This window comes from Triturus cristatus, chromosome 1_2, assembly GCF_964204655.1.
Source record: "Triturus cristatus chromosome 1_2, aTriCri1.1, whole genome shotgun sequence".
Taxonomy (NCBI): Eukaryota; Metazoa; Chordata; class Amphibia; order Caudata; family Salamandridae; genus Triturus; species Triturus cristatus.
In genome coordinates, this window is record NC_140580.1 from 1060481625 (window position 1) to 1060506917 (window position 25293).

Sequence of the window (25293 nt, forward strand, 5' to 3'; positions counted from 1 at the left end):
CTTCTCTGTAACTGGCGGCAAGGTACGTTGTGATGGAGCTCGATGTCCTTTTTTCATATGGTTTTCTTATATGCCTTCCATAAAGGTTAGGGAAGCAGTGAGAACACGGTCTGTGCCTAGGCACAGGAATAGGCAGGCTCTGCAAAATGAGGACTTGCGCAGATGAAAAATATCAGCACAACCTGTCCCCGGAAATCTTAAAAAGCTAGTGGCTGCACCATAGTATAGGGTTGGATGTGGAAAGGAGATTGGCTGGAAATAATCCACTTTGATTCAATTCAACAGCATAACTTGTCATTGATCCTGTAAAATAAAATTAAGAAAAATCCAGTCATAGTCTGTCCCTTCATTGGCCAGTAGCTAAATGAAGTGGAGGTGCTGCTAAGGCTTTTCCCCCCCTATGTACTGTTTTAATATGCACTGCATTGAAGTACCACAGATTGATAGAGACAAGCATGCACTATATGAAAGATCTGCCCTGGGAATGTTAATTACAGGTAAGTCCTTTTTCTTTTTATGCGTTGCCCATACTCTGTGCCCATAATACATTGCAGGTCTCCTGTAGCCTTCATATATATTGGTGGCTGGGCATTTGGTTGAACAGTGTGGCATTAACTGGTATTCGTGTAGGGAGTGGAGACTCTTTTGTTGTCGTTTGCCCTACTTTAGCATAAGTAGCTCCCTATACATATTAGTCATGGTATATTGAAAATGCAAGCTCCTAGTCTGCTAAGGAAAACATAACTAGTACTCATAATATTGACACTAATTTAATTTCCAATGTGTATACATACTGAAATCCTAGATTAAAAAAATAATTAAAATATACTCATATTTCCAAACAGGGTTCAAATTTGAGACTCCTTCTGCTTAGTTCTCTCAAAGTATGTTCTGTTTAGACATGCTTCAAGCGGCAAACAAATGTAAGAAGAATCTGCACTTTCATAGAAACCAACAGGATCAAAAAGTGATCCTAGCAAACGAGACCGTTAGCATGTTTTTTTTAATTTAGATGCTTTTTACATCCAGCCAAAGCAACCTTGCACTGTAATTGTGAATGCAGTAAAACACATTTAACATTTCATTAGTTCAGGGAATGTTGCCTTCTCCTGGAATTTTGTCTCTATTCAGTTCCCAAGAAGCAAAGCCAATCCAATACGCAACTGTGGAGAAGCTAGGGACAGTCTTGCTTTCTCGCTCTCTTGCTTTCTCGCTCTCTTGCTTTCTCGCTCTCTTGCTTTCTTGCTCTCTTGCTTTCTTGCTCTCTTGCTTTCTCGCTTTCTCGCTCTCTTGCTTTCTCGCTCTCTTGCTTTCTCGCTCTCTTGCTTTCTCGCTCTCTTGCTTTCTCGCTCTCTTGCTTTCTCGCTCTCTTGCTTTCTCGCTCTCTTGCTTTCTCGCTCTCTTGCTTTCTCGCTCTCTTGCTTTCTCCCCCCCTTGCTTTCTCCCCCCCTCTCTTGCTTTCTCCCCCCTCTCTTGCTTTCTCCCCCCCTCTCTTCTCCCCCCCCCCTCTCTTCTCCCCCCCCCTCTCTTCTCCCCCCCCCCCTCTCTTCTCCCCCCCCCCCCTCTCTTCTCCCCCCCCCCCTCTCTTCTCCCCCCCCTCTCTTCTCCCCCCCCCAACCATCTTTACCCCCAAGGTGTCTCTTATTCCAGATCAAACTGCTCATCAACTTTAACTGCCAAATCATCACTTGCTCTTCTTATTAGCCCCTTATGACTGTCTGTGGGGTTACTCCTATCCCTCCATTGATAAGTTAAAATAGGGGGTTCCTCACTTCACAAATCTGTAAAGTGGGGCTTTATTCATACAGACTAGCCTACTTCTGACATTTAGGATGTGCCTTCTGGCATCTTTGTCTTTGATTCCTCAGGATGAAGAGTTTTGCAGCGTGAATCTTTTCTGGATTCACTATGCTGTGCATTATTCCGCCATCTAGTGGTGGGGCCCGGAATTGTAGTATTACTTTTTTTTATTTTTTGTGGCCTGGTGGGCGTCGACGAGCTTCCTCAGGGAAGCTCCCACTTTTGGTCGCCATCTTCAGATTTTTTTTTTCCGCCGTTGGGTCTGGATCGAGACGGATGGCGCTCCAGAACTTTGGAGAGAAGAATCCACAAAAAATAGCAGAAAAAGCAGGAAAACTACTTTATCGACACACCAGCCTTCAAGGCGGTGAACCGGGACGCAGATAAGAGGAAAAACACAGAAACTTCGACATCCTATGGGGAGTGCGTATACAGGGGGCTCCCTAGGTGCTGTAATGGACAAGACGCTATTAAAGTTCTGCGACAATTGCCACCACAAGTACGCACAGAAGGATCGTCATCCGGTCTGTAACCTTTGCCTGGATTGCAACGCGTGCTCGGTATTCACCCCAAAGGCTTAAAGGGTGGGGGAGAGGCAGAGAAGAGCAAATTATAGCATGCAGGGTCAAGGACCACCACCGTCGCTTCGAGACCTGGGCCTCTCCAGCGAGGAAGAGGACAACATCGCCGAAGGCGAGGAGGATGTGCTCGTCCAAGTCGTTGACGTCAAAAAGAAAACTCGGAAAGAGGTAAGGGAAACAGCGACCCCCTAGACAGTCGGCCAACCCACAAAAGAGTGACTCTTAAGTCCTCAAACAGCCTCGACGTTAAACATTCGACGACCGCAGGTGCGTCCAAGGACAAACGGTCCGTTGGTTCCTTTGACAAGGATTCCCAGACGGTGAAAACCCTTGATAAAACAAAGTCGTCAAAGCATTCACGAAAAAGACTCCTCGACTTCGAAAAAAGAAGGGGTGAAACAAGCTTCGACTTTGACAAGCTCCAAGAGAAAGCTAAAAAATCTCAACGCACAAGCGTTGGAGCTAGAAAAGAAAAAGAAGCTTGAGGCTGAAATGGCAAGTATCTTGCAACGCAAGAAGGATTTTGACGAAACAATGAAGAAATTCAAAATCCCCTCGAACACTGACACAACCTGAAAAATACGTCGAGGAACTAGTGATACCTACAACACCAGAATCGGCTGAGGAAGAAGAGTACTACTTTGAGAGAGAAGAAGAGGACCAAACCTATCACGGTTCGGCGACCTCGGATACACAAGACCTGCAGTGGCAAGAACTCTATGCAGGCTCTCCAGAAGAAGGGGTAAACTCATACCCTTCGAGGCCCTCCCCACCGATGACCTTGGGATGTACAATCAGGTGATAAAGAAGGCTGCAGACACTTATGGAGTGCAATACGAGGAGAAAAAAACACAATCCTGTTTGCTCCTAGAGACCTTGATGCCCACACAGACAAGGAGTCAATTCCTTCCCATGCTACCAAGTGTGCTGGACCAGGGAAAGGAAGCTTTTAAAGAACCTGCTACATGCAAGGCTGTAACACCAAGGGGTGAGAAGAAATTCAAACACTCCTCCAAGTACCCTATGTACATCAGGGGTTCAGTGCCTGCTGACTCTGATAGTGGGTACATTGGCTCTTTTCCTGGCTGTGGAAGCTAACGTAGGACCACCGCCAGACAAACAGAGCAAGAGAATGGATCTCACAGGAAGAAAGATGGAACGAAGCGCTGCAATTCAGTGGCACATAGCAAATTCAAATGCATTGATCAATAGACCTGCATATCAGCACTGGGAGGAAGTAGGTGAACTGCTGAAACATCTGCCAGATCAGTTCCAGAGAAGGGAAAGCCACTTGGCGGAAGAAGGAAAAAACTTGGCAAATACATGTTTAAAATCAGCCCTAGATACTGCTGAGACATCAAGCAGGCAAATGATGATCAGGGTGACTGGAGAGAAGACACGCCTGGCTAAGAATCTCAGGGTTGAAGCCAGAGGTACAGAGCAACATTTTAAACACCCTGTTCAATGGTGAACAACTATTGGGGAAAGCGGTCGACGATAAAATATACCAGTTAAAAAAGGAGAATGAAACTGCAGGGTCTATGGGGGTGCTACAATTCAGAGGTATGCGTAGGGGGACACCAACACGGAGACCAAGAGGCAGGGGTAACCACCAGCCAGTAGTCTCACACCAAACTTCAACAAGGTTACCAAGGAGGAAGCCAGGGCCAGCAACCGGGTGAACAACAAGAAGGTTTGCAATATCAACACGGAAGGCAATCCTTTCGAGGGCGCACTCGAGGAAGAGGCCAACAGCAAAGAGGAGGACAGCAACACACCTCCAAGTGACTGCAATGTAAGGTTTGCGCACATCCTAAAAAGATCTCAGAGGGCGAAACAAGTACACCTAGTAAAAGGTCATGTCCCAAAGAACAAACAATCCCTCCAACATGTAACACCATTGGGAGGCAGAATTGGAAACTTCTTCCAGGAGTGGAAGAAGATTACATCCGAAAAATGGATAGTAAACATAATACGTTACGGATACTGCATAGAACTGGCAAAACAACCTCCATGCAAAAGACCAAGGAACAAGGTTCATTCAGCAAGAGAGCTGTCACATTTGCTTGAAGCACAAGAGCTTCTAAACAAAAGGTCCATAGAGAAGGTACCTTACAAGGAAAGGAACAAGGGCGTGTATTCCACGTACTTCCTCATACAAAAAGTGGATGGAACATTAAGACCTATACTAGACTTAAGGTTCCTAAACAAGTTCATAAAAACTCAGAAATTCACGATGACATCCTTACAAGAAGTTATACCTCAGATACAGGTAGGGGACTACATGGCAACTATAGACCTAAAGGACTTGCACATCCCCATGAACAGCAGGCACAAGAGCCTACTCAGATTTGTGATCAGCAAAACGCACTACTAATTCACGGTGCTGGCATTCGGACCGTATTCCGCACCAAGAGACTTCACAAAATGCCTAGCAGCAGTAGCGGCCCACCTAAAAAGGCAGGGGTTCCACGTTTATCCATACCAAGACGACTAGTTAGTAAGAGCAAAAACATACCATCTTTGCAAACAACGCATACAGAGTCCTAGAGATATTGATCCAGCCTGGTTTCTCAATCCATTGGGAACAATCATCAATAGAACCAGAAAAAGTAAAAATATTCTTAGGGGCAGAGATCAACATAACACTAGGAAAGGTGTTTCCAAGCACAAAGATGAATATAGGAATGATGGAGACACATCTATACCACAAGGGGCAAGTGAGGACAGTGGGCAAACTGCTAGGGATGATGGCTTCATGCATTCATCTAGTCCCAAACATTCAGGTACACATGAGACCATTCCAGGAATTGATTCAGTAACAATGGTCACAATCAACAGGGAGTTGGTAGGATCTAGTGGTTGTCACACAAACGGTTCATCAAGAGATGGCATGGTGGAACATGAACATAACACAGGGGAGACTTTTCACACAACCAACTCCAACAGTGACCATTACAACAGATGCTTTCCAACTAGGGTGGGGTGAGCACATGAACAACCTCAAAGGGAATATGGACGCAACAGGATGTGAAAACACCAGCTTCCTGGAGTTAAAGAACGTGTTCCTAGCCTTAAAAGCCTTTCAGAGGAGATTTACGGGAAGAGGGTGTTGATTCAAATAGACAATACATCTACAATGTTTTACATCCACAAACCAGAAGGAATACAATCACTATCAGTCCTAGCCCAAGAACTATGGAAATGGGCTATTCCAAGGAACCTAGACATACTAGCAAAACATCTTCTAGGGAAGGACCATGTAGAAGCAGACAGGCTGAGCAGACCAGCATCAGCGACCCACGAATGGGAGATGACTCAATCAGAAATCCCAAAGATCTTCAAAAAATGGGGGACTCCCCAAATCGACCTATTTGCAACACCCCAAAATGCAAAATGCCAACGCTTCGCATCCAGACAACCATGCGCACAGTCCCTAGGGAAAGTGCTATGGATAGATTGGTCAGGGACATTTGCGTACACTTCGCCCCCCCCCCCCCCCCATACCACTGCTGCACAGGGTACTCCACTAATGCAAGGTCAGCCACGACATTGATCCTCCTAGCACCATAGTGGGCCAGACAAACCTGGTTCTCACAGATAATGGAAATGACATGGGGCGATGCACAAGTTCCTCTTAACAATGCAAGAAAGGTTCTACACCTGGAACCAGAGAGTCTAAGCCTGGCAGCGTGGCTCCTAAGGACTTAGAATTTTCTCACCTCAAACTACCAGAGAGCACTATGGCGAGAAGGCCTACACCAAGGAAGTGTTGCACAGCAAAATAAAAAAGATTCACCCATTGGTGCAGTCAAGAAAAGCTTTCAAGGAAGATCACGAGAATCAACAGTACTGAAATATTTAACCTATTTACTACAAAATAAACTAATCTACGCATCTATAAGGGTACACTTGGCAGCAATCGTAGCATACACAAGGGGAGAAACAGGGAAAAGTTTCTTCACATCCCATGTGGTCAAAAGATTCCTAGAAGGAGCAAAGAGGATAGCACCTCCAAACAGGATGCCACCACCTGCATGGAACCTCAATGTGGTGCTAGCACAAATGAAGACACCATACAAACCAATCCACATGGCAACTTTACAAATGCTCACACTAAAGACGGCGTTTTTAGTGGCAATTACATCACTACGTAGAGTAAATGAATTACAGGCTCTAACACTACAAGGGCCCTACTTCCAAATATATAATGACAGAATCGTCATGAGAACTGATCCACATTTTATGCCAAGGGTGGAATCAAAGTTCCACTTAAACCAAACAATACAAATACCAAGTTTTTTCCAAAACCCTAAAACACGCAGAAAGAGCATTGCACACCCTGGACGCCAGAAAGGCAGTCATGTACTACATAGAAAGAACCATGGAATGCAGGAAGACAAAACAGTTCTTTGTATCATTTGCTAACCGTTTTCTTGGACAACCAGTCACAAAGAATACCATTGCAAGATGGATTGCACAAGCCATACAGTTGTGCCACAAACAGTCAGGTCACACCATACAAGATGCAACGCACGCTCACTTGACAAGGAAGAAGGGAGCAACAGTCGCTTTCCTAGCAAACACACCTATTCAAGACATTTGCCAAGCAGCAACATGGTCTTCAGTGCACACGTTCACAAAGCACTACTGCGTGGATATTGAGATGACTAAGGAAGCACAAGTAGGACAAAAAAATCTTACAACATCTATTCACAAACCAACGCTCCTCTTCCACCCAGCCACCACAAGACTAGTAAAGCGCTACAAAGTCTATGCACAGCATAGTGAATCCAGAAAAGATTCATGCTTCAAAACATAGTTTCTTACCAGTCGGTGTCATTTTGCAGCGTGAAGAATTTTCTGGATTCACTAGCGAACCCACCCGCCCTGCCAGAAAGATGAGACAGGAGGGACAAATGAAGGAAACAGGAAAAAAGAATCCAAAGATGGTGACCAAAGGTGGGCGCTTCCGGAAGAAGCACGTCGACGTCACAGAAGGACACCAAATGGTGGTATGTCGACGTCCACCAGGCCACCCACAAAAAAAAAAGAGAATAAATACTACAATTCCGGACCCAACCACTAGATGGCGGAATAATGCACAGCATAGTGAATCCAGAAAATTCTTCAAGCTGCAAAACTACACCGACAGGTAAACTATACGTTAGCCTTTCTGGAAATTTCCAACACAAGCACCTCAAGGCCATCGGCTTGACACACTTGGGATTAATTTCTTGTACTCAAATCCCAATTTCCTGTATTTTCTAAATACACTGAAGACTTGTGCTTTCAGATTTTGCAGCTGTTGAAAACAATATGCTCAGTCTTTTTTTGGCTACAGCAGTATCAAATATCTAAGGCCTTATCGGCTCAGCTAAATGCTGAGTCTTCTTGTTGGAATACTTGTGATTTTTCACCTTTTGAGTCTAGGTATTGGGTCTACTAATGTTTGCTCGCTTTACATTCTAGGAATATATGTCACCATGTGCTCATTTGAATGGTAATACGTTTCTTCTGCATGGCAGTGTTCTAATTTGCACACTCATTCTTTCTCTGTGCTAAAACTATTTTGACTATATCGTACCTTTCCTACTTGAACACACATTGTAGGTTTCAGATATACAAATGGAATGTAGAGTCCTTCAAACTAGAAAGTAAACAGGCTAGTCTAACATTTCTAGGCCTATGTTGGACATCCATTTCTACCCAGTAATAAACTACTGTTCGAGGCATATGAGCTGCAGATTGTACACTTAGCATAGATCGCCATCTGGTGTTGGGCCCGGATGTTTGCAGTTTGTTTTTCTTCTTGGACAGTCTTTGGAAGTCACGAGTTTGGTGACTCCTCCTTCGGTCCGTACTGCGCATGGGCTTCGGCTCCATCCTCAGATTGTTTTTTTTCCGCCATCGGGCTCGGATGTGATACTTCGTGCTCCGGCTTCGAACTTCTACGGTTCCAGCCTCGACGGAAAATCCTCGTTTCTTCGAGTTTCTTCATCATCATCTTCATCTCTCGAAGCGGCACTTTTCTCCATCCCGTACATCGGCACCGGCCTTCGGGCCCTCCTCGAATCCGGTCCCGGCCGATGGAAAGGACTCCGTTCAAAAAGTGCCCAAAATGTGGGTCTAAATTTCCCCACACCGACCTCCATCAGGTGTGTAATCTTTGCCTCTCTCCAGAACACGAGGCCAGAGACTGCCCCGCCTGTAAGTCTTTTCGATCGAAGAAAACCATCCGGGATCGAAAAGCTCGACGCACCATGGCGCACTCATCGTCTGCAGCTCCACCGGACATCTTCGGAGACGGCGCCGAAGCTTCGGGGCAAACACACACCGAGCAGGAAGAAGACGTCGTCAGCGCTTCCGAGGCCGACGACTCCGACGTGGAGGACATCACACCGGCGCAGCGGGCCGTGAGTACTGTGCCCCCTCCCACCCCCGTGCCCAAAACCAAAGAGACTCAGGTTACTCCCTCGCCTGCCGGCCTGGGCAAAACCAAGACCAAAGCTTCGATCACCCCACCTTCGGGCCCGGTGTCGAAGCCTCAAGTCTCACGGCAGCTCAGGATCGAGCCAGCCGACGCCCGGTGCCGAAAAACAGCATCCGGCACCGAAGAAAGCAATATCCAGCTCGACTCCGAAGCCACCGGTGCCGAAGCCTGGACTCTCGGTGCCGACCAAACACAAATCTGTCGGCACCGACGCTCCGGCGTCAAACTCCTTCGAAGCCGAAAAAACCGGAGGCCCCAAAAAAGCATGGCGCACACAAACCATCGAAGTCCTGGGTTCCGAAATCACCGGTGCCGACGGACGATTCGACGCCATTGGCTCTGTTTACACCAGACCCTTTACAAAAGACTCTGTCCAAAGATCCAAAGACTGGACTATTGACTTTAATTATCAAGAAAAGACGCCTTGATACTCCGGCTCCTCCTCCACCACCCAAACGGAAGGACTCTGCTACTTCTCCCCTCAGAGTGCCCTCCCCACTACCACCTCCCCTACCTCCTCCACCTCCTCCACCCCCTCCCCCTCCCAGGTCTCCGCCACCTTTACCTCACTACTCTCCGGCCCCGTCCCCAGATCCGGACGACGGGGACCCGGACAATTATCCGGCGGACGCCCCAATGGATCCCACTCCACCAGGGACCCCAGACCCGTGGGAGGATTACAATAACCCTGATGTACCCGATATTCCTCAGGACGACCTATACCCATCCAGGCCGTCTCCTCCAGAGGACTCCTTAGGGTTCCATCATTTAGTGCAGAGAGCAGCACACTACCATGGGGTGGACATGCACACTGAACCAGTGGAAGACGACTTCTTACTGGATACATTCGACATACAGGACAAATCCACCTCTATCTTACCCATGCTTAAGGGTGTCACCAAGCATGCCGCAGAGGTGTTCAAAGACCCTGTCAGGGCCAGGGTACTAAACCCTAGAATAGAGAAAGTATAAGGCGGCACCCACAGACCCTGCATACATTAAGGGCCCTGCTCCCTTAGATTCCCTAGTTGTCTCTACAGCTAGAAAGCGGGCTAACTCCCAGTCCTCAGGAGAAGCCCCACCGCCAGACAAGGAATCCAAACTCCTAGACTCGTCTGGCAAGCGCACCGCCTCTCAAGCTGCAAACATGTGGCGCATTGCAAACACACAAGCGCTACTTGCGCGCTATGACAGAGCACACTACGACGAACTTGAGGCTCTTATGCAGCACCTCCCCGAGAAACACAAGCGTAGGGCTCATGAGCTAATACAGGAGGGTAAACTCATTACAAACACCTCCATTAAGTGTGCCCTCGATGCAGCCGACACTGCTTCTAGAGCCATAAATACCAGTGTCCTGCTTCGTCGCCATGCCTGGCTCAGGATCTCAGGGTTTAAGCCTGAAGTCCAGGCGTCCATACTCAATCACCCCTTTCACCAACAAACTCTCTTTGGGCCCAAGGTAGACGAAGCGTTGGAAAAGATGAAAAAGGACACAGACACAGCAAAGTCTATGGGGGCACTCCAAACACAAGCGTCTAAACGTTCCTTTCGACGCTCCTCCTTTCGTGGCACAGGCAGAGGCTTCTCCACCGATAGCACCTCTACCTCCTACAAATCCCCTCCTCAAAATACCTTTTCAAAGGGCAACCAAAGGGGTGGTTACAGAGGCAACAACAATAAGGGCAGGGGCAAAACTAACAACACCCGTTCTGCCACCCCGCCCACACAATGACTTCCCTCCGCTCCCCCCAGACCATTCCACTCCGGTCGGGGGCAGACTACAAAACTTTATCCACGCATGGGAGTCCATAACATCGGACAAATGGGTGACCCAAATCATCCGGTCAGGGTACTGTCTCGAGCTAACATCTACCCCACCCAATATCCCACCAAGGCACCGCCCAATGTCTCAAGAACATTCCACACTGCTCAAACAGGAGGTACTCTCCCTCCTCCAAAAACACGCTATAGAGCAGGTCCCCATCAATCAGCAAAATTTAGGGGTTTACTCCCTATATTTCCTAATACCAAAGAAAGACGGGACCCTCAGGCCCATTCTGGACCTCCGGCCTCTAAATGCCTACATACATTCAGACCATTTCCATATGGTCACCCTACAACAAGTCCTCCCGCTCCTCTGTCAGGGAGATTTTCTCACAACCTTGGATCTGAAAGACGCATACTTTCACATTCCAATACACCCCTCTCACAGGAAATACCTCAGGTTCGTGGTGGACGGGCAACATTACCAATTCACGGTTCTCCCCTTCGGGGTCACCGCACCACGAGTGTTTACCAAATGCCTAGCGGTAGTAGCAGCACACCTCAGACGTCAACACATTCACGTCTTCCCTTACTTAGACGACTGGCTGATAAAAGCCGCGTCTTACCACCAATGCGTGCAGCATACAAACAGCACCATCCAACTGCTCCACCAGCTAGGCTTCACGGTGAACTACCAAAAGTCCCACCTCATACCATCTCACACAAAGCAATATCTCGGGGCCACTATAGACACCTCCAAAGGTATTGCCTATCCAAACACAGCCAGAATCACAAGCATTCAAGCCTTACACAAAACATTCCTTCCCCGACACTCTCTTCCAGCAAGAGTGTTCATGAAGCTCATAGGAATGATGGCGTCTTGCATCTTTATAGTGCCCCATGCAAGACTACACATGCGTCCACTTCAAGAGTGCCTAGCACAACAGTGGAACCAGGCCCAGGGTCAGCTGACGGATCTGGTGTTGGTGGACGGCCGCACACATCATTCTCTGCAGTGGTGGAACACCACAAACCTTTCCAAAGGGCGGCCGTTCCTGGACCCGGTTCCTCAGGTGATTCTAACAGCGGACGCATCGCTCTCCGGCTGGGGAGCGCACCTCCTACACCTCACAATGCAAGGTCTATGGACGCCACAGCAAAAATTGCTCCACATCAACCATCTGGAGCTCTTGGCGATCTTTCTAGCCCTAAAATCTTTCCAAAAACAGATTTCGGGCAAAGCAGTCCTCATTCGCACAGACAACATGACTGCAATGTATTATATCCAAAAACAGGGGGGGACACACTCTCCCCAGCTCTCCGGCTTAGCCCAGAGCATATGGAGATGGGCAATTCCCCAAAACATCTTTCTCCTGGCACAACACGTTCCAGGCGTACAAAACACCATGGCAGATCTGCTCAGCAGACAAACGCAACAACTACACGAATGGGAACTGCATCCGCAAGTTCTTCAGCCATTCTTCCAACAGTGGGGGCATCCTCAGATACACCTCTTCGCCACCCACGAAAACAAAAAATGCCCAAGCTTCGCCGCCAGATACCCACACCCATTGTCCAAGGGCAATGCGATATGGATGAACTGGTCAGGCAGATTTGCATACGCCTTTCCACCTCTCCCACTAATTCCATTAGTGGTCAGGAAGCTACAACAGCACTCCCTCACACTCATTCTGGTAGCTCCGACGTGGGCCAGGCAGCCGTGGTACACCACGCTACTACAACTATCAGTGGTACCACATCAAAAACTGCACCTATCCCCATGCCTCCTAACCCACAACCATGGAGAAATCAGGCACCCGGACCCAGCTCAGCTCAACCTGGCGATCTGGCTCCTGAAATCCTAGAATTCGGATACCTTAACCTTCCCCCTGATTGCATGAACATCATCATGGAAGCCAGACGTCCTACCACTAGAGCATGTTATGCCGCAAAGTGGAAAAGATTTGTTATTTACTGCCGTAACAATACAATCAACCCTTTAGATGCATCCATACAGCACATCATATGCTATCTGCTCCATCTTCACAGGTGTAACCTGGCATATTCATCCATACGCCTACACCTAGCAGCGATCGCTGCTTATCTACAAAACAGACAGCATTTATCTCTCTTCAGAGTGCCCGCTATTAAAGCCTTCATGGAAGGCCTTAAACGAGTAATTCCTCCCAGGGCACCACCTTCCCCTGTATGGAATCTAAATTTAGTTCTTACACGACTAATGGGTCCGCCCTTCGAACCAATGCATAAATGCGAGCTACAGTTTCTCACCTGGAAAACAGCTTTTCTCGTAGCTATCACTTCCCTTAGAAGGGTTGGTGAAATACAAGCGTTCACTATACAGGAACCCTTCATACAAATACATCACAGCAAGGTCATACTTCGCACAAATCCGAAGAAAAACAAACTGCAAACTTCCGGGCCCAACACCAGATGGCGATCTATGCTAAGTGTACAACTCTGCAGCTCTACATGCCAAGAACAGATGCATACTGGTAAGTAGCATATTCCTTTCATTTCTACTTAACATAATTTTAAAGTCTTCACTGGTGATGATTTTCTAGTTCTAATCCAGAGTGCATGCTAACGATGTGTTTAGGAAGCTGGCTCTGTATATACTATACCAAAAGGATGTATAGTGTGCACAGAGTCCAGGGCGTCCCCAAAGGTATAGAAGAGGATAAATTAAATAATATCTTACTCTCAATTTAGTGGTAGCTGGGCAGTTTGGCACCTCCACCCAGAGCAGGCGTTGCTTCTGACTTCCGAGCGCACAGACTGTGTGTAAGAAAGTGCCCTCTTTTTGCTTGGTTGCCCCCACGTTTTGCTAAACTGCTGATGTGCTGTGACTGAATGTGCCCTGGGTTCCTGCCAAACAGTGTGAGAAAGTGGGTTTCTGTTGCAGTAACCCCCCCCCCCCTTTTTTGCCTAATAGCTGATGCACTTTTCCTTGTTGTGCCCTGGGCTCCTGCCAATCAGGTGCCCAGGGCCTGTGTTCCTTCCCTAAAATACAAAACTCCCAATTGACAAACCCTGGCCACATGTCAGCCCCTAGTAAATGGTACCCTAGGTACCCAGGGCCTTGTGACAAGGGAAGGCCTCTAAGGGCTGCAGCACTCATCGTGCCACCCTTAGAGGCCCTGTACCCTTACACACACACACACACACACTGCCTTTGCAGGCTGAGTGTCTGGGCACAGGAAAAAACAAAGAGTCGACATGGCACACATCTCTGTGTGCCATACCCATCACCTACACTGCCAAGGCATATGTCAGCCACCCCTCTGGCTGGGTGCCTTATGCCTATGGTGTGGGCACAGGAGCAGGAGCCCTGTGCCCCTACAGTACCCAGGTCCATTCCTGGGCACTGTAAGTACAGTGCTGCCATTTACAAGTACATGGTGCTGAGAGCTCGTCAAACACGAGCTCCACAGCACCATAATGGCAACACTGAAGACTGGGAAGTTTGGTACCAAACTTCTCAGCACATTAAACCCACACTGATGCCAGTGTGGGATTTAATGTACTAAGCACCCCAGAGGGCATCTTAGAGATGCCCCCTTACAGCTAACCTACAATCCACGTCTGCTCTGAGGCTGCCCAGGCTGCCACACAGCAGACACGTTGCTGGACCCCTGGGTGGGAGAGCCCCTGCTCTCCCGGGCCTGCAACAATGCACATCCTGGGTGAGGTGAGAAATCTCCTCCCCCAGGATGAGCAAAGGGAAGCTTCAAAGGCATGCCGCCAGTTGGAGTTTCCCCAGGCCACTGCAACCCCCCACTCTGGCGGGAAGCTTGGCCGGAAACCCCATACAGGGACAGGGGATGTGCCAGCCTGCCCACCCCACCCCTCAGGTGGGGGAGGCGAGGTGAAGCACATCTCCGGGCTCTCGCCATCTTGAAGATGGGAGGCCCTACCCTATCAGGATCAGGCTACTGCCCCCCTCCCACAGGAGAGAGGCAGGATAGGGGGTGTACCCACCCCAGGACAAGGACCTATTGGTCCCTGGCCTTCACCTACCTGTAACGCCCCTAAATCTAGTATTTAGGGGCCCCCTGAACCTTCCTTCCGGAGATTCCAGATAGAAACCTACAAGAAGAGCAAGAAGAAAAAAGACCTGCCCTGCAGCTGCTAAAAAGAGGAAGACACCAACTGCTTTGGCCCCAGCCCTACCGGCCTGTCGACCCTCGAACCTGCTCCTGCTCCAGCGCGGCATCTCTTGTGGCCAGCCACCTCAAAAACCCCGGAGGACCTGGCTACCTTTGAACTCTGATTCCCTGGGACTCCCATGAGTAGAGGCTCTACTCGAGAAACCTATTCCTAACTCCTGGCAGCAGCCCGGAACCGCGGACCCAACACACTCTGCACCAGCCAAGCCTGGCCAGTGCCGGAGTGGACAAAGACCCTGAGGACGACCCCACGGCGACTGTGACCCCGAGTCCGGCACCCAAGGACCCCCCTCGACATCCTGGACGAAGCCTGCAGCCTCAGAACCGAGTGCCACCCCAGCCGCGATCAACCAGAGGGTAAGATTCCCGACGTCAAAAGGCACCCCTGCACCCGGCGCCCTGCGGCCCCCTGTGCCCAATCCCGGGGTACCCACCTAACCTACAACTACCCAACTTACCCCTCGAAGTGGTGGTGGCACCGGAAACATCCTCGTCCCCGAGCCTGCAGCCTTTTTCCAAACCGGAACATTCCCATTGATTTCCATTGAGCGCCCGAAGGCTCAAAAGCACCCTGCACCCAGCCGCCCGAGTGGCCCTGGCAGTGCACTCTCTACACTAACTTACTTCCCCACTTGCCCTGAGTAAGTGACCAGGAGCCCAGCTCCCACAGACGCGTGGCTTGCCAGACAGCAGCCACCAACCAAGGCCCCCCTATCCCTCATAGGATAACATTGGGCCTAACTCACTCTGCACCCGGCCGTCCTGAAACCGCTGAGGGTGAACCAACTGTACCTACCTGACACTGGGGGCCCCTGAGTCTATGCCCGGAATTTCAACTCTGCCAGTCGAGTACTTACCCTTAAACCGCTAACTTCATTTTCCTCATAGGGTAACATTGACTGGCTTTTTCTTCAAAAATCTTCTAAGTGTGAACTTTTCAAAACTGTAAAAATTCACCAAAAATCAGCCAAGTGACAAAAACGAATTTACTCACCTGTTCCTGGGTGAGCTCCCAGTGCTGGATCTTGGTGCCCAGCCCTGACCCTGAAAAGTACTCACAACTATACTTACCCCTAACTCATTTTTCTCCCATAGGAAACCATTGTCTGCTTTTCTGTGAAATTTCTTTTAAGTGTCTATTTTTACAAATTTGAAATATTCTTTTAAAATCGTACCATTTCTGCAAACGAAATTACTTACCTGTTTTTGATAAGGACCCCAGTCCTGGGTCTAGGCACCCAGTCCTGGATTACTAAAGTAACGATAAAGTACTCTACCTGCAATTTGAATTTCTTGCCATAGAGATCCATTGAATGTTTTCTTTGAAATATTTTCTAAGTGCTAACTTTTGAAATAGCTAAATATTATTTAAAAATCATTACAGTTACTAAGTCGACTTTCATCACTTGATTCTGAATACTGACCCAAGGCTGGTTCTAGGAGCCAGACCTGGAATTCCAAAAGTAATCTGAAAAGTAATTTATTACAAATAACCTGAATTTACCATTGAGCTCAATGCATTGTTATGTTTAGGAAATAGGATTGTTTATTGCAACCAACTGTGACTGTTTACACAAATTTATTGCTTAAAACAAAAGTATTTATATTCAACCTTTCATTCTGAGAAAGTATATTTTTACTCCCCTTGTGGTTCTAAAAATAAAACAAGCATATATTTTATATATATAAACCATTGGCCTAGAGTTCAGTTATTGAGTGTGAAACCATTTGCTGACTGAGTGTGTACAATAAATGCTTTACACTGTCCTCTGGTACTGCCTTACTGCTCGACCAAGCTACCACTTTTTGAGAGTAAGGTCATACCTAACTTTGACCTCTATCAACCCCTGGGGGACTGTGGACTCTGTACACCCTGTACCTATTAGGGAACAGTATATACAGAGCCACTTTCTCACAAACAGGTACCCAAGGCCTATGTTCTTTTCCTAAACTGTATTAAAAACAAAACCCAATTGGCACTCTTTGGCCACAGGTCAGTCCCTTGTAAATGGTAGCACAGGTACCAAGGGCACTGTGACCAGGGAAGGCCTCTAAGGGCTGCAGCACTTATTGTGCCACCCTTGGAGGCCGTGTACATTTAAACCCACACAATCCCATTGCCGGCTGCATGTTTTGATGCAGAAAAAGTGAGGAGTCAACATGGCACACATCCTTGTGTAAATGCCTACAACCCACTGCCCTGGCATAGGTATGCCACCCCTCTCGCTGGGTGCACTATACCAGTGGTGAGGGTAGAGGTGCATGAGCCCTGTACCCCTACAGTGTCTAAGCCAATTCATAGACCTTGTAAGTGCACTAATGCCGTTAAGAGTATATGGTGAAGGGGGTTTGTCATTATGAACTCCATAGCATTGTAATGGCTTTAATGAAAATTGGGTAGTCTGGTAGCAAACATCTCGGCTCATTAAACCCACACTGATGCCAGTGTGGGATTTAATAAAAAATGCTCTCGGAGGGCATCTTAGAGATGCCCCCTGATAAACGACCTAACACTAGTGTCCAGGCTGAGTGGCCGCTCGCTAGCTGCCACCACCAGACATGTTTCTGGACCCCTCAGTCGAGAGCCTGCTGCTTTCAGGGGTCTGAAGCAATGCACATCCTGGGACAAGGTGCAAGCCACGTCCCCCAGGATGGGCAGGGTCCACAAAGTGGAAGATTCAAAGGCTTGCCGTCTTTGTGACCCACCCCAGGCCTTTGCTGCTTCCAGTAACTGCCCCCCCCCCCCCTGGTTCTGACCCCCACTTTGGGTGGGAGACTTGGTGGGAAAACCAAGTGAAGAAGGGAGGTGTGCCCACCTTTGCCAACCCCACCCCTCAGGTGAGGTGAAGCAAAACTCAGTCCCCACCATCTTGCAGATGGGGGGGGCCCAGCCAACCAGAGTGAGTGAGGCATATGCCGCCTCCCACTGGAGGGTGGCATGATAGGGGGTGTACCCACCCAAAGGGAGGGACCCATTGGTTCCAACCTTTACTTACCTGTAACGCCCCTAAATCTAGTATTTAGGGGCAAACTTGAATCTTGCCACCTCAGACAAGAATCAACCAGAAGAGGAGTACCAAAGAAGCCATACTGAAACTCAGAAGAGGAGGATGCCCACTGACTTGGCCCCAGCCCACCAACCTGTCCCCACCTCGAACCCGCTCCAGTGAAATTCCAGTGTGTTCTGCAACCTCAAGAACCCCGAGGACCTGCTACCTTCCAATTCAAAAACGTTGTCTCCCGTGAGCATCGGATTTGCTCACCTACAGGCTCTGGCCCGAGCCAAAACCACAAGTCTGCACCACTCTGCACTCGACGGCCCGAGTGGCCCAACACCACTAAGCGGTCTCCCTGGCGATCCTGACCTGAGATCTGGTGATCTCCGACCTGCCTCAAATATCCAAGTGAAGCCTGCAGCCCCTTTCTGGAGGATCCGTGCGACTGGTAAGAAAAACCAGACTCCTAAAGACACCCCTGCACTTGACACCCCATGGTCTTGGGTGGCCCAACCGATTGTGTCCCAGCAACCCCAGGCATCCCAATTTACCTCTCCAACCGGTTGCCCCCTCCAGAAGATCTTAGTCCCCGGGCCTGCAGTCTTTGTTGCAACCGGAGAATCCCCATTGAAAACAGGGTACTGGGTGCCAAAACGGCACCCTCCACCCAGCCACCCCTGTGCCGCTGCGGGTGTACTTTGGGTGTTGACTCGGATGCCCCTTTGTCCTGAGCCTAACACCAGGAGCTTTGCTCCCACTTCCTTGTGGCCTGCTCATGAGCAACCACCAACCGGAGGCCCCCTATCCCATATTGAATAACATTTTGCCTCCGCACTCAGCACCTGGCCGCCCTAGTGGCGCTGAGGAATTTTCAAGAGTGCATCCTTAACCCTGGGGGTCCCCTGGTTCTAACCCCAGAATACCAACTCCCACAAACAAGTACATGCCTGCAAACCGTTGACTTTCTCCATAGGAATACATTGACTGTTTTTCCTTGAAAATATTGTGTGGAGTTGGTTTTGTATGAGTACTTGGAAAAACTACAAATAACTAAAAATGTATTTACTTACTTTTCTGTAGGAAATGTCCCAGTGTGGTAGCTAGGCATATCGCACCAAGTAAAAAAAAATCCTTAAAGTAATCTAACAGTAATTTCCACTGTATTGAAAAAATTTACAAACCTTTAACAAAGACATTTTCCTTCACCTTGCTTGTATTGTTCAACCTGCTTTGAAAAGTACCATTTACCCTTACCTGTACCAGGGTTGCTTGGTTCCAGAAAATATACCTAAATAATATTTTTATACAAATTGGTCAGAGTGGGTGACATCATTTCATGCCTGAGTGTGTACAAGTGCTTAACACTACCATCTGATAAAGCCTTACTGCTCGCCCACACTACCATAAATAGAGAACAAGGTGCTATCTACTTTTACCTCTGCTTATCTTTTGGGTTCCACTGGACTCTGTGCACACTATACCTCATTTTGGTATTGTATATACAGAGTCCGCTTCCTACAGCTAGAAGGTGGTTGTTTTTCAGGGGGAATCTCTAAGATGCCCTCTGAGTGCATTTTATAATAAATACAACATAAGCATCATTGTGGTTTTATTATGCTGAGAATGGGCCCTCCCGATCGTTCAAGAAGGCTCTGCCCTTCCGTTCCTGTCAGACCTACCACAACTTATTCCCACATCACAGCCTCTTAGAGATGCACCTTTCCATCTTGTTGCAAGAGATATGATCTCTACTTACCTAAGGGGCTATCAACCTCGGAGATAGTGAGAATAACAACCCATCCACGTTTCCTCATTCCAAAGAAGGATGGAGTCCTCCATCCCATTTTAGATATTCGCATTCTGATTGCCTTCCTGCAAAAGGATACATTCAACATGCTCACACTGGTCCAGGTACTGTCTGCTCTCAATCTGGGCAACTAGATAGTGTCTTTGGACCTGCAGGACACGTTTTCTCATATACCCATTCTGCAGCCTCACAGATGTTACTTGCAGTAAGGTAGGCCTGGAGCATTGCCTATTTGTTGTGCTCCCCTTTGGCCTCACCTGCGCTCCTCAGGTTCATGAAAGTGATAGATTTAGTTGCCTTTCACCTTCAGTTTTCTACACCTCAGTGATTTCTGTTGAAGGCAGGTTCACCATAGTCATTCGGAGAACACCTACGTGGTGAACCTTCTGATCTTAGTTGGTTTCTTGATCAATGTGCCAAGTCGCACCTGACTCCTACACAAAGGCTTCCTTTCTTAGGAGCTGTCTTAGATATAGTGCAGTTAATGGCCTTTTCTCTCTCATGAGCCAATGACATTTGGGCTATGATCCTGATGTTCTAGCCTGGGTGGGAGTGGTTCCAAGACCTCTTGGCCTGGTAGCTTCCTGCATCCTACTTGTCTACACTGGGTGGCATATGCAGGCTTTTCAGTGGGATCTGAAGTTTCTGTGGGCACAGCACAAACGAAACCTGTTGTATTCTTTTATCCAGGTTTTGTAGATAGCAGCATGAGATCTGTAGTGGTAACTGCTTGACTACAGTTGGGCTAGTGGCATACCATTTTCCTTGTCACAGCCAAGGCTGCGGGTGGGGACTGATGCGTCTGCTAATTTGGAGAGGCCATCTTGGGGAGGTGTAGATGAGATCTGTAGTGGTAACTGCTTGACTACAGTTGGGCTAGTGGCATACCATTTTCCTTGTCACAGCCAAGGCTGCGGGTGGGGACTGATGCGTCTGCTAATTTGGAGAGGCCATCTTGGGGAGGTGTAGATCAGACTCTGGTCTCCTATGGAAAACCAGCTTCATATCAGTCTATTGGAGCTTCTGACCTTTTGCCTGGCTCTGAAGGTCTTCCTGCCATCCATCCGAGGAAGGCTGGTTAAGGTTCTCATGACAATACCATCTCCATGAGGTAATGCAAAAACCAGGTCTGGGTAGGGTCTTAGGTTCTGTGCCAAGAGGCTCTGCGCCTCTAGTGTTGGCTGGAGCGTGAGAGCATTTTCCTGATTGTGAATCAATTGGCAGGATATTGAACTGCCAGGAAAAAATTACCTCAGTCAGCAGCGCCTGAAGGATAACATATGGCAGATGCACCCTAAGGTGGCGCAGGGCATCTTCTGATAGTGGGGGCGAAACTGGCTGTATCTTGATACCACATCACCGGATTGTTCTTCAAAAGTAGTCACAAAACCATCCAATCAGAAGGCTAAGTTTGGCCTCCTTCCACCATCTGCATTTCTGCAGATAAAAGGGTGCAGTTTTCTGCATCCTAAAGGCAGCTTTCTACTGCCTCTCCACCAAGAATCAGGACATGTGGTCATTTTCTCAAATTGTAGACCTATCTCTTTCACTATGTGTTTGGACTTGAGTGATTTGTTCACCTCCTTTGTAATCTTTCATCACCTTTCTCCTTGGGTATACGGCGTTCTTTAGCATCCTTATGTCGGTGCATTAAAATAGCAGTAAAACAAATTGAAAATAAAAAAAACCTTACATTGGAATCAGACTGCTGATATCAACAATAGTAATCCATTAGTAAAAGGAAAGCTCATCAGAAAAGATGATAAACGAGGCTTCATAGGTAGCATCTTTTACAAGCTGTGAATGCTCCTGATTAAACCCAGATAGCGCCACCACAGTCTCCAACTAGCTTTGTCTTGGAAGTTTGTTGTTTTTGCCTCCTGTGAGCAGGATACTAAATGCTGGGGACAGTTTTACCACTTTAGTATTTCACAATTCACTCACCATTTCTGTATTCTGGTGACCTTTTTAATTGATTTTCAATTGGAGCTTCACTTACTACCCCACTATAATTTCTGTTACATAAAGAAGTTGGTTAATGGGCTGGATGTGGTTTGTCCCGTGCTCTGAACCTTAAACCCTCTCCCAGAGACACACACGCACACACACACACTTCATTTAGTGATCAACAATGTAGCTCAGAAGGAGACCGCTACATGCCAGAGCTTACACAGACCCTTAAGTGTATATAATTGCAATTTATGCAAAGTAAACATGGACAAGTTCCTAGCTGTGGATTTGAAAAGATTTTTTGGTTCGTTGCAGTTTCATAATCTGCTCTTTTTGTATTTCTCACATACTCTGTGTGATCATATTTGTCTCTTTGAATTCTGGTGAATAGTAGATTATTTTACACAGTCTAATGTTTAGAATAATCTTTATGATCCCGTTTGATTCTTGCATTAAGAAAAGTACATTACTTCCGGTCTTTTTTTTTTTCTTCATTGTCTAATAAAACATTAATGTGTAATGTCCACTCTATTTTTTCACGTTATGAATTTCTCAAACAATTGTTTATATCTGGTTATATTGCAGTATTTAGGTTTGATTTAGGTTTGATTGATTAAATGTGTAAGTGTATTGCCAAAAGATGTCTTTATTCGTCATCTAAGTGCATATATATTTTATAAAAGAGTTTCTCTGTAACAGATTATTAGGATAAAGCCTGAAATGCATTCATTTAATCAGGGCATAAGTTGTGTCCAAAAAAAAAAATCTGCTCAAATTACAGCTTTTATTGTTCGCAAGCCTTTGTGTTGGATTTTACCATACAGGTTTTCAGGATCAGAAAAAGCTAGTTAATGTTCTAAGTTCTGTGAAGTCTATCTTGAGTGTCTGTTCTTTTCTTTAAAAATTCTGCAGTGCCCTAGGTATAGTAGTCTTTTATAGGAGCCATTCCAATGCATTTCTATCAACGTAAATTGGCAATAACACAAAACCGAATCAACCAAAAAAACTAGGTGTCTCACAAGAGGATTCTGTTTGTGAAAAGTGTGTATTACAGGTGTTGATTCATCGGTATCCACCCAAAAATCTTTAATGTTCGTAAGTAAGCCATTGATGAACGCATTGGACGGAAACTTTTGAATATAACTTTGTAGTTCAAATTTTGGATCTGACATTCTGTATAATCCCTCTTATTAATATCTCGAACGTTTTGAAGATACCACTCAATGTGCATTAGGATTATTTCTCTGGCTCTGTGTGGGTCTGATAGTCCATATTGAAGTTTCCTTCACCTCCTCTACTCTTTATATTTCTGATTTAGTTTTTTGATTTGTGTAAGGTTTTTTGGGTTGAAAGTCCATATCAGTAGATCTTATTTGTTGTTAGTTTGCAGGGGGGGGGGGGGGGAGAAACCATTGTGGTTTTCATGCTGAACGGCAACTTTGTTTCCATGTTTTGTTTAATCTTGAATTGTGACTAAATTAAGATCTTTGTGTAAATGCTTTATTGTGGCTAATGATAATGGGAACTATGAATCTTATTCTTGATCGCGCGATCTTGTTGATTCACCTATTGGAGGAACTAACTGACCTTTTCCTTAGGTATTGGATAATGAGAGAAATACGTGGTATTCCAAATAAAAAAAAAACTCCATATCCGTAGCCCAAAATTGGGAATTGGAAGGTTTTCATGTTAACATACCTATGAACCTAATAAGCTTTTCTTCTGTTTGCCAGGGCTATTAATTTGAGAAAATGTTTAAGTAAAATGTATCCATGGGTCATAGACAGATGCCAGCGGAGACAGACTTACTTCTGTCATACTGGAAAGAAAAAACAAATGCAGTGTCTTCTTTAAAAAGCAGCACAGACTTAAATAGCACAGAGGGGTCTAGTGGAGATCATGCCTAGTCACAAATAAGGAAGGAGGAAAATAGTTCCACTGACATTTGTTTGCTAGTTGAGAGTTTTAAAGCTATAGAATGGACCTCCAGGATCCCCGCTCACCTTGAGGGCATTGAAGCAGTTTGAGGTGTGGGTAGCAGATAAATGTAAATTTGATACTTGTATAGCGCACTACTCACCCGCAAGGGTCTCAAGGTGCTTGTACGAATACCGCTGTGGAACCCATCCTGGCTTTCCCTGTGACTCGTCCACTCCTGGGCACCCCTAATGTGGAGGCCAGGCATCCTTAGCTTTGTGGGGGCCGTTGTGGAGATTAAGCAAGCTATTGCCCAGAGTTGCAGAGTGGGACTGTGGAATTTTTGAGCCCAAGACCCGCCGAGGCGGGGAATTGAACCCTGGTCCCGGGCTAGACCTCTGCATCAGGGTCTGCCGCTCTAATCATTGAGCCACACTTCTCCACAACAAGATATACAACAAGACTCTTAGTCGAACATCTGAAATTGGCAGACCTGGACAGTCTACTTGTAATCAGTAAAGTCCGATGAATGCCACCCTGGCACTACTTCTACCATCCGAAGTCTTCAATATGTTGAAGATTTCAGAGACTAGGGTGATTATTAATTGAACTGGAATGACATCTGTAGTTGTGGTTCATAGAATTCCTTCAAATGTTAGACTGCAGAGAGGAGTTTGCAATACACGTCCGATCACCTAGCTGGACCAGAGGACAGGATTCCCCAATCGCTAAGCTTGTCTCCTGAAGTCGTATGGTCTGGCCATCTAAATTTGCTTCAAAACTATATGCACATACTTAAAGAAAAACACATGCTCCAAACTGTGTACAGCATTTTTAAAAGGGCAAGACTCAACATATGGTTCTTGCACAAATCCTACCATTTGCTGGGAGAAAGCGGTAATGTTACATCTTTTAACATACAGTGAAGATTTAACCTACAATTATCTATTGAGGTACACTGTGAAGCTATTACTGCTTATAGCTAAAGTACTTATCAAATAGGCATGATCCAAGCAGTCTACTTGAACGTGGTTTAACTTCAGTAGGGTAGTCTGGAGAACTCCATTGTTGTTCCTGCCGAAAGTGGTTTCTGATTTCCAAATATATCAGCTTACTTTCGTTTAATAGCAATTCTTTCTAGTGCCAAGTTTAATTTGCATGTTAGAAGTGGGGTAAATATTATTTGGGAAAAAAGGATGTTAAAACAGTTCAAACAACTTCTTGTTTACCATCCGTAATGATGCGGATAGCATGTTGTATACTTCTGTTAAAGGAAAAAAGTGATTGCATTCCACAAGTGGAGGAACTGCCAGTGTGATTAAACTGAGCAATCTTCCCATCTCAGAATTGCATAGCATCCACTTGGCAATTAACCCACATCTTTGTAACAGTGCCTGGATTTAGAATCCTCAGCATGTAGCAGGAGGGTCAGACTTTTATGCAGTCTGTTTAATTAAGTGATACTTGACTGGGTCATTGAAGATCGTGTGATGCAGAAGGGAAATCTCATTACCTGTGCTCTTACTGGCAGGAGGACAGGTGGTTTATCACTTAAGCAAGATTCACATATTGGAAGCACTAATTAACCTTTTTCTGTATACTGGCTGATGAGGGGAATAAGAGGTGTTCCAAATACAAATGACTGTTACTATAAAAACATTCGAATCCCCTCCCCCACCCCCTCCCCTCCCCCATTTTTGATGCACTGGTACAAACCTATGATATTGTTACGCTTTTCTTTTGTTGACTTGGGCTGATTATTTTACATTGTCAGTCTTTTTTAATTTGTATAGAT

The 25293-nt window shown here is 46.7% G+C and overlaps 1 protein-coding gene across 3 annotated transcripts in view; it reads left to right on the forward strand.

Annotated features, from left to right (window-relative positions):
- Positions 1–25293, forward strand: part of WDR5 (WD repeat domain 5) — a 166360-nt gene that overhangs the window by 119595 nt on the left and 21472 nt on the right. For all 3 annotated transcript variants that reach the window (XM_085612697.1, XM_085612689.1, XM_085612680.1), the window contains exon 13: positions 1–22. This exon is cut by the window's left edge and continues 53 nt beyond it. In XM_085612697.1, coding sequence (XP_085468823.1) covers positions 1–22 — 22 coding nt within the window. The remainder of the gene's footprint in view (positions 23–25293) is intronic.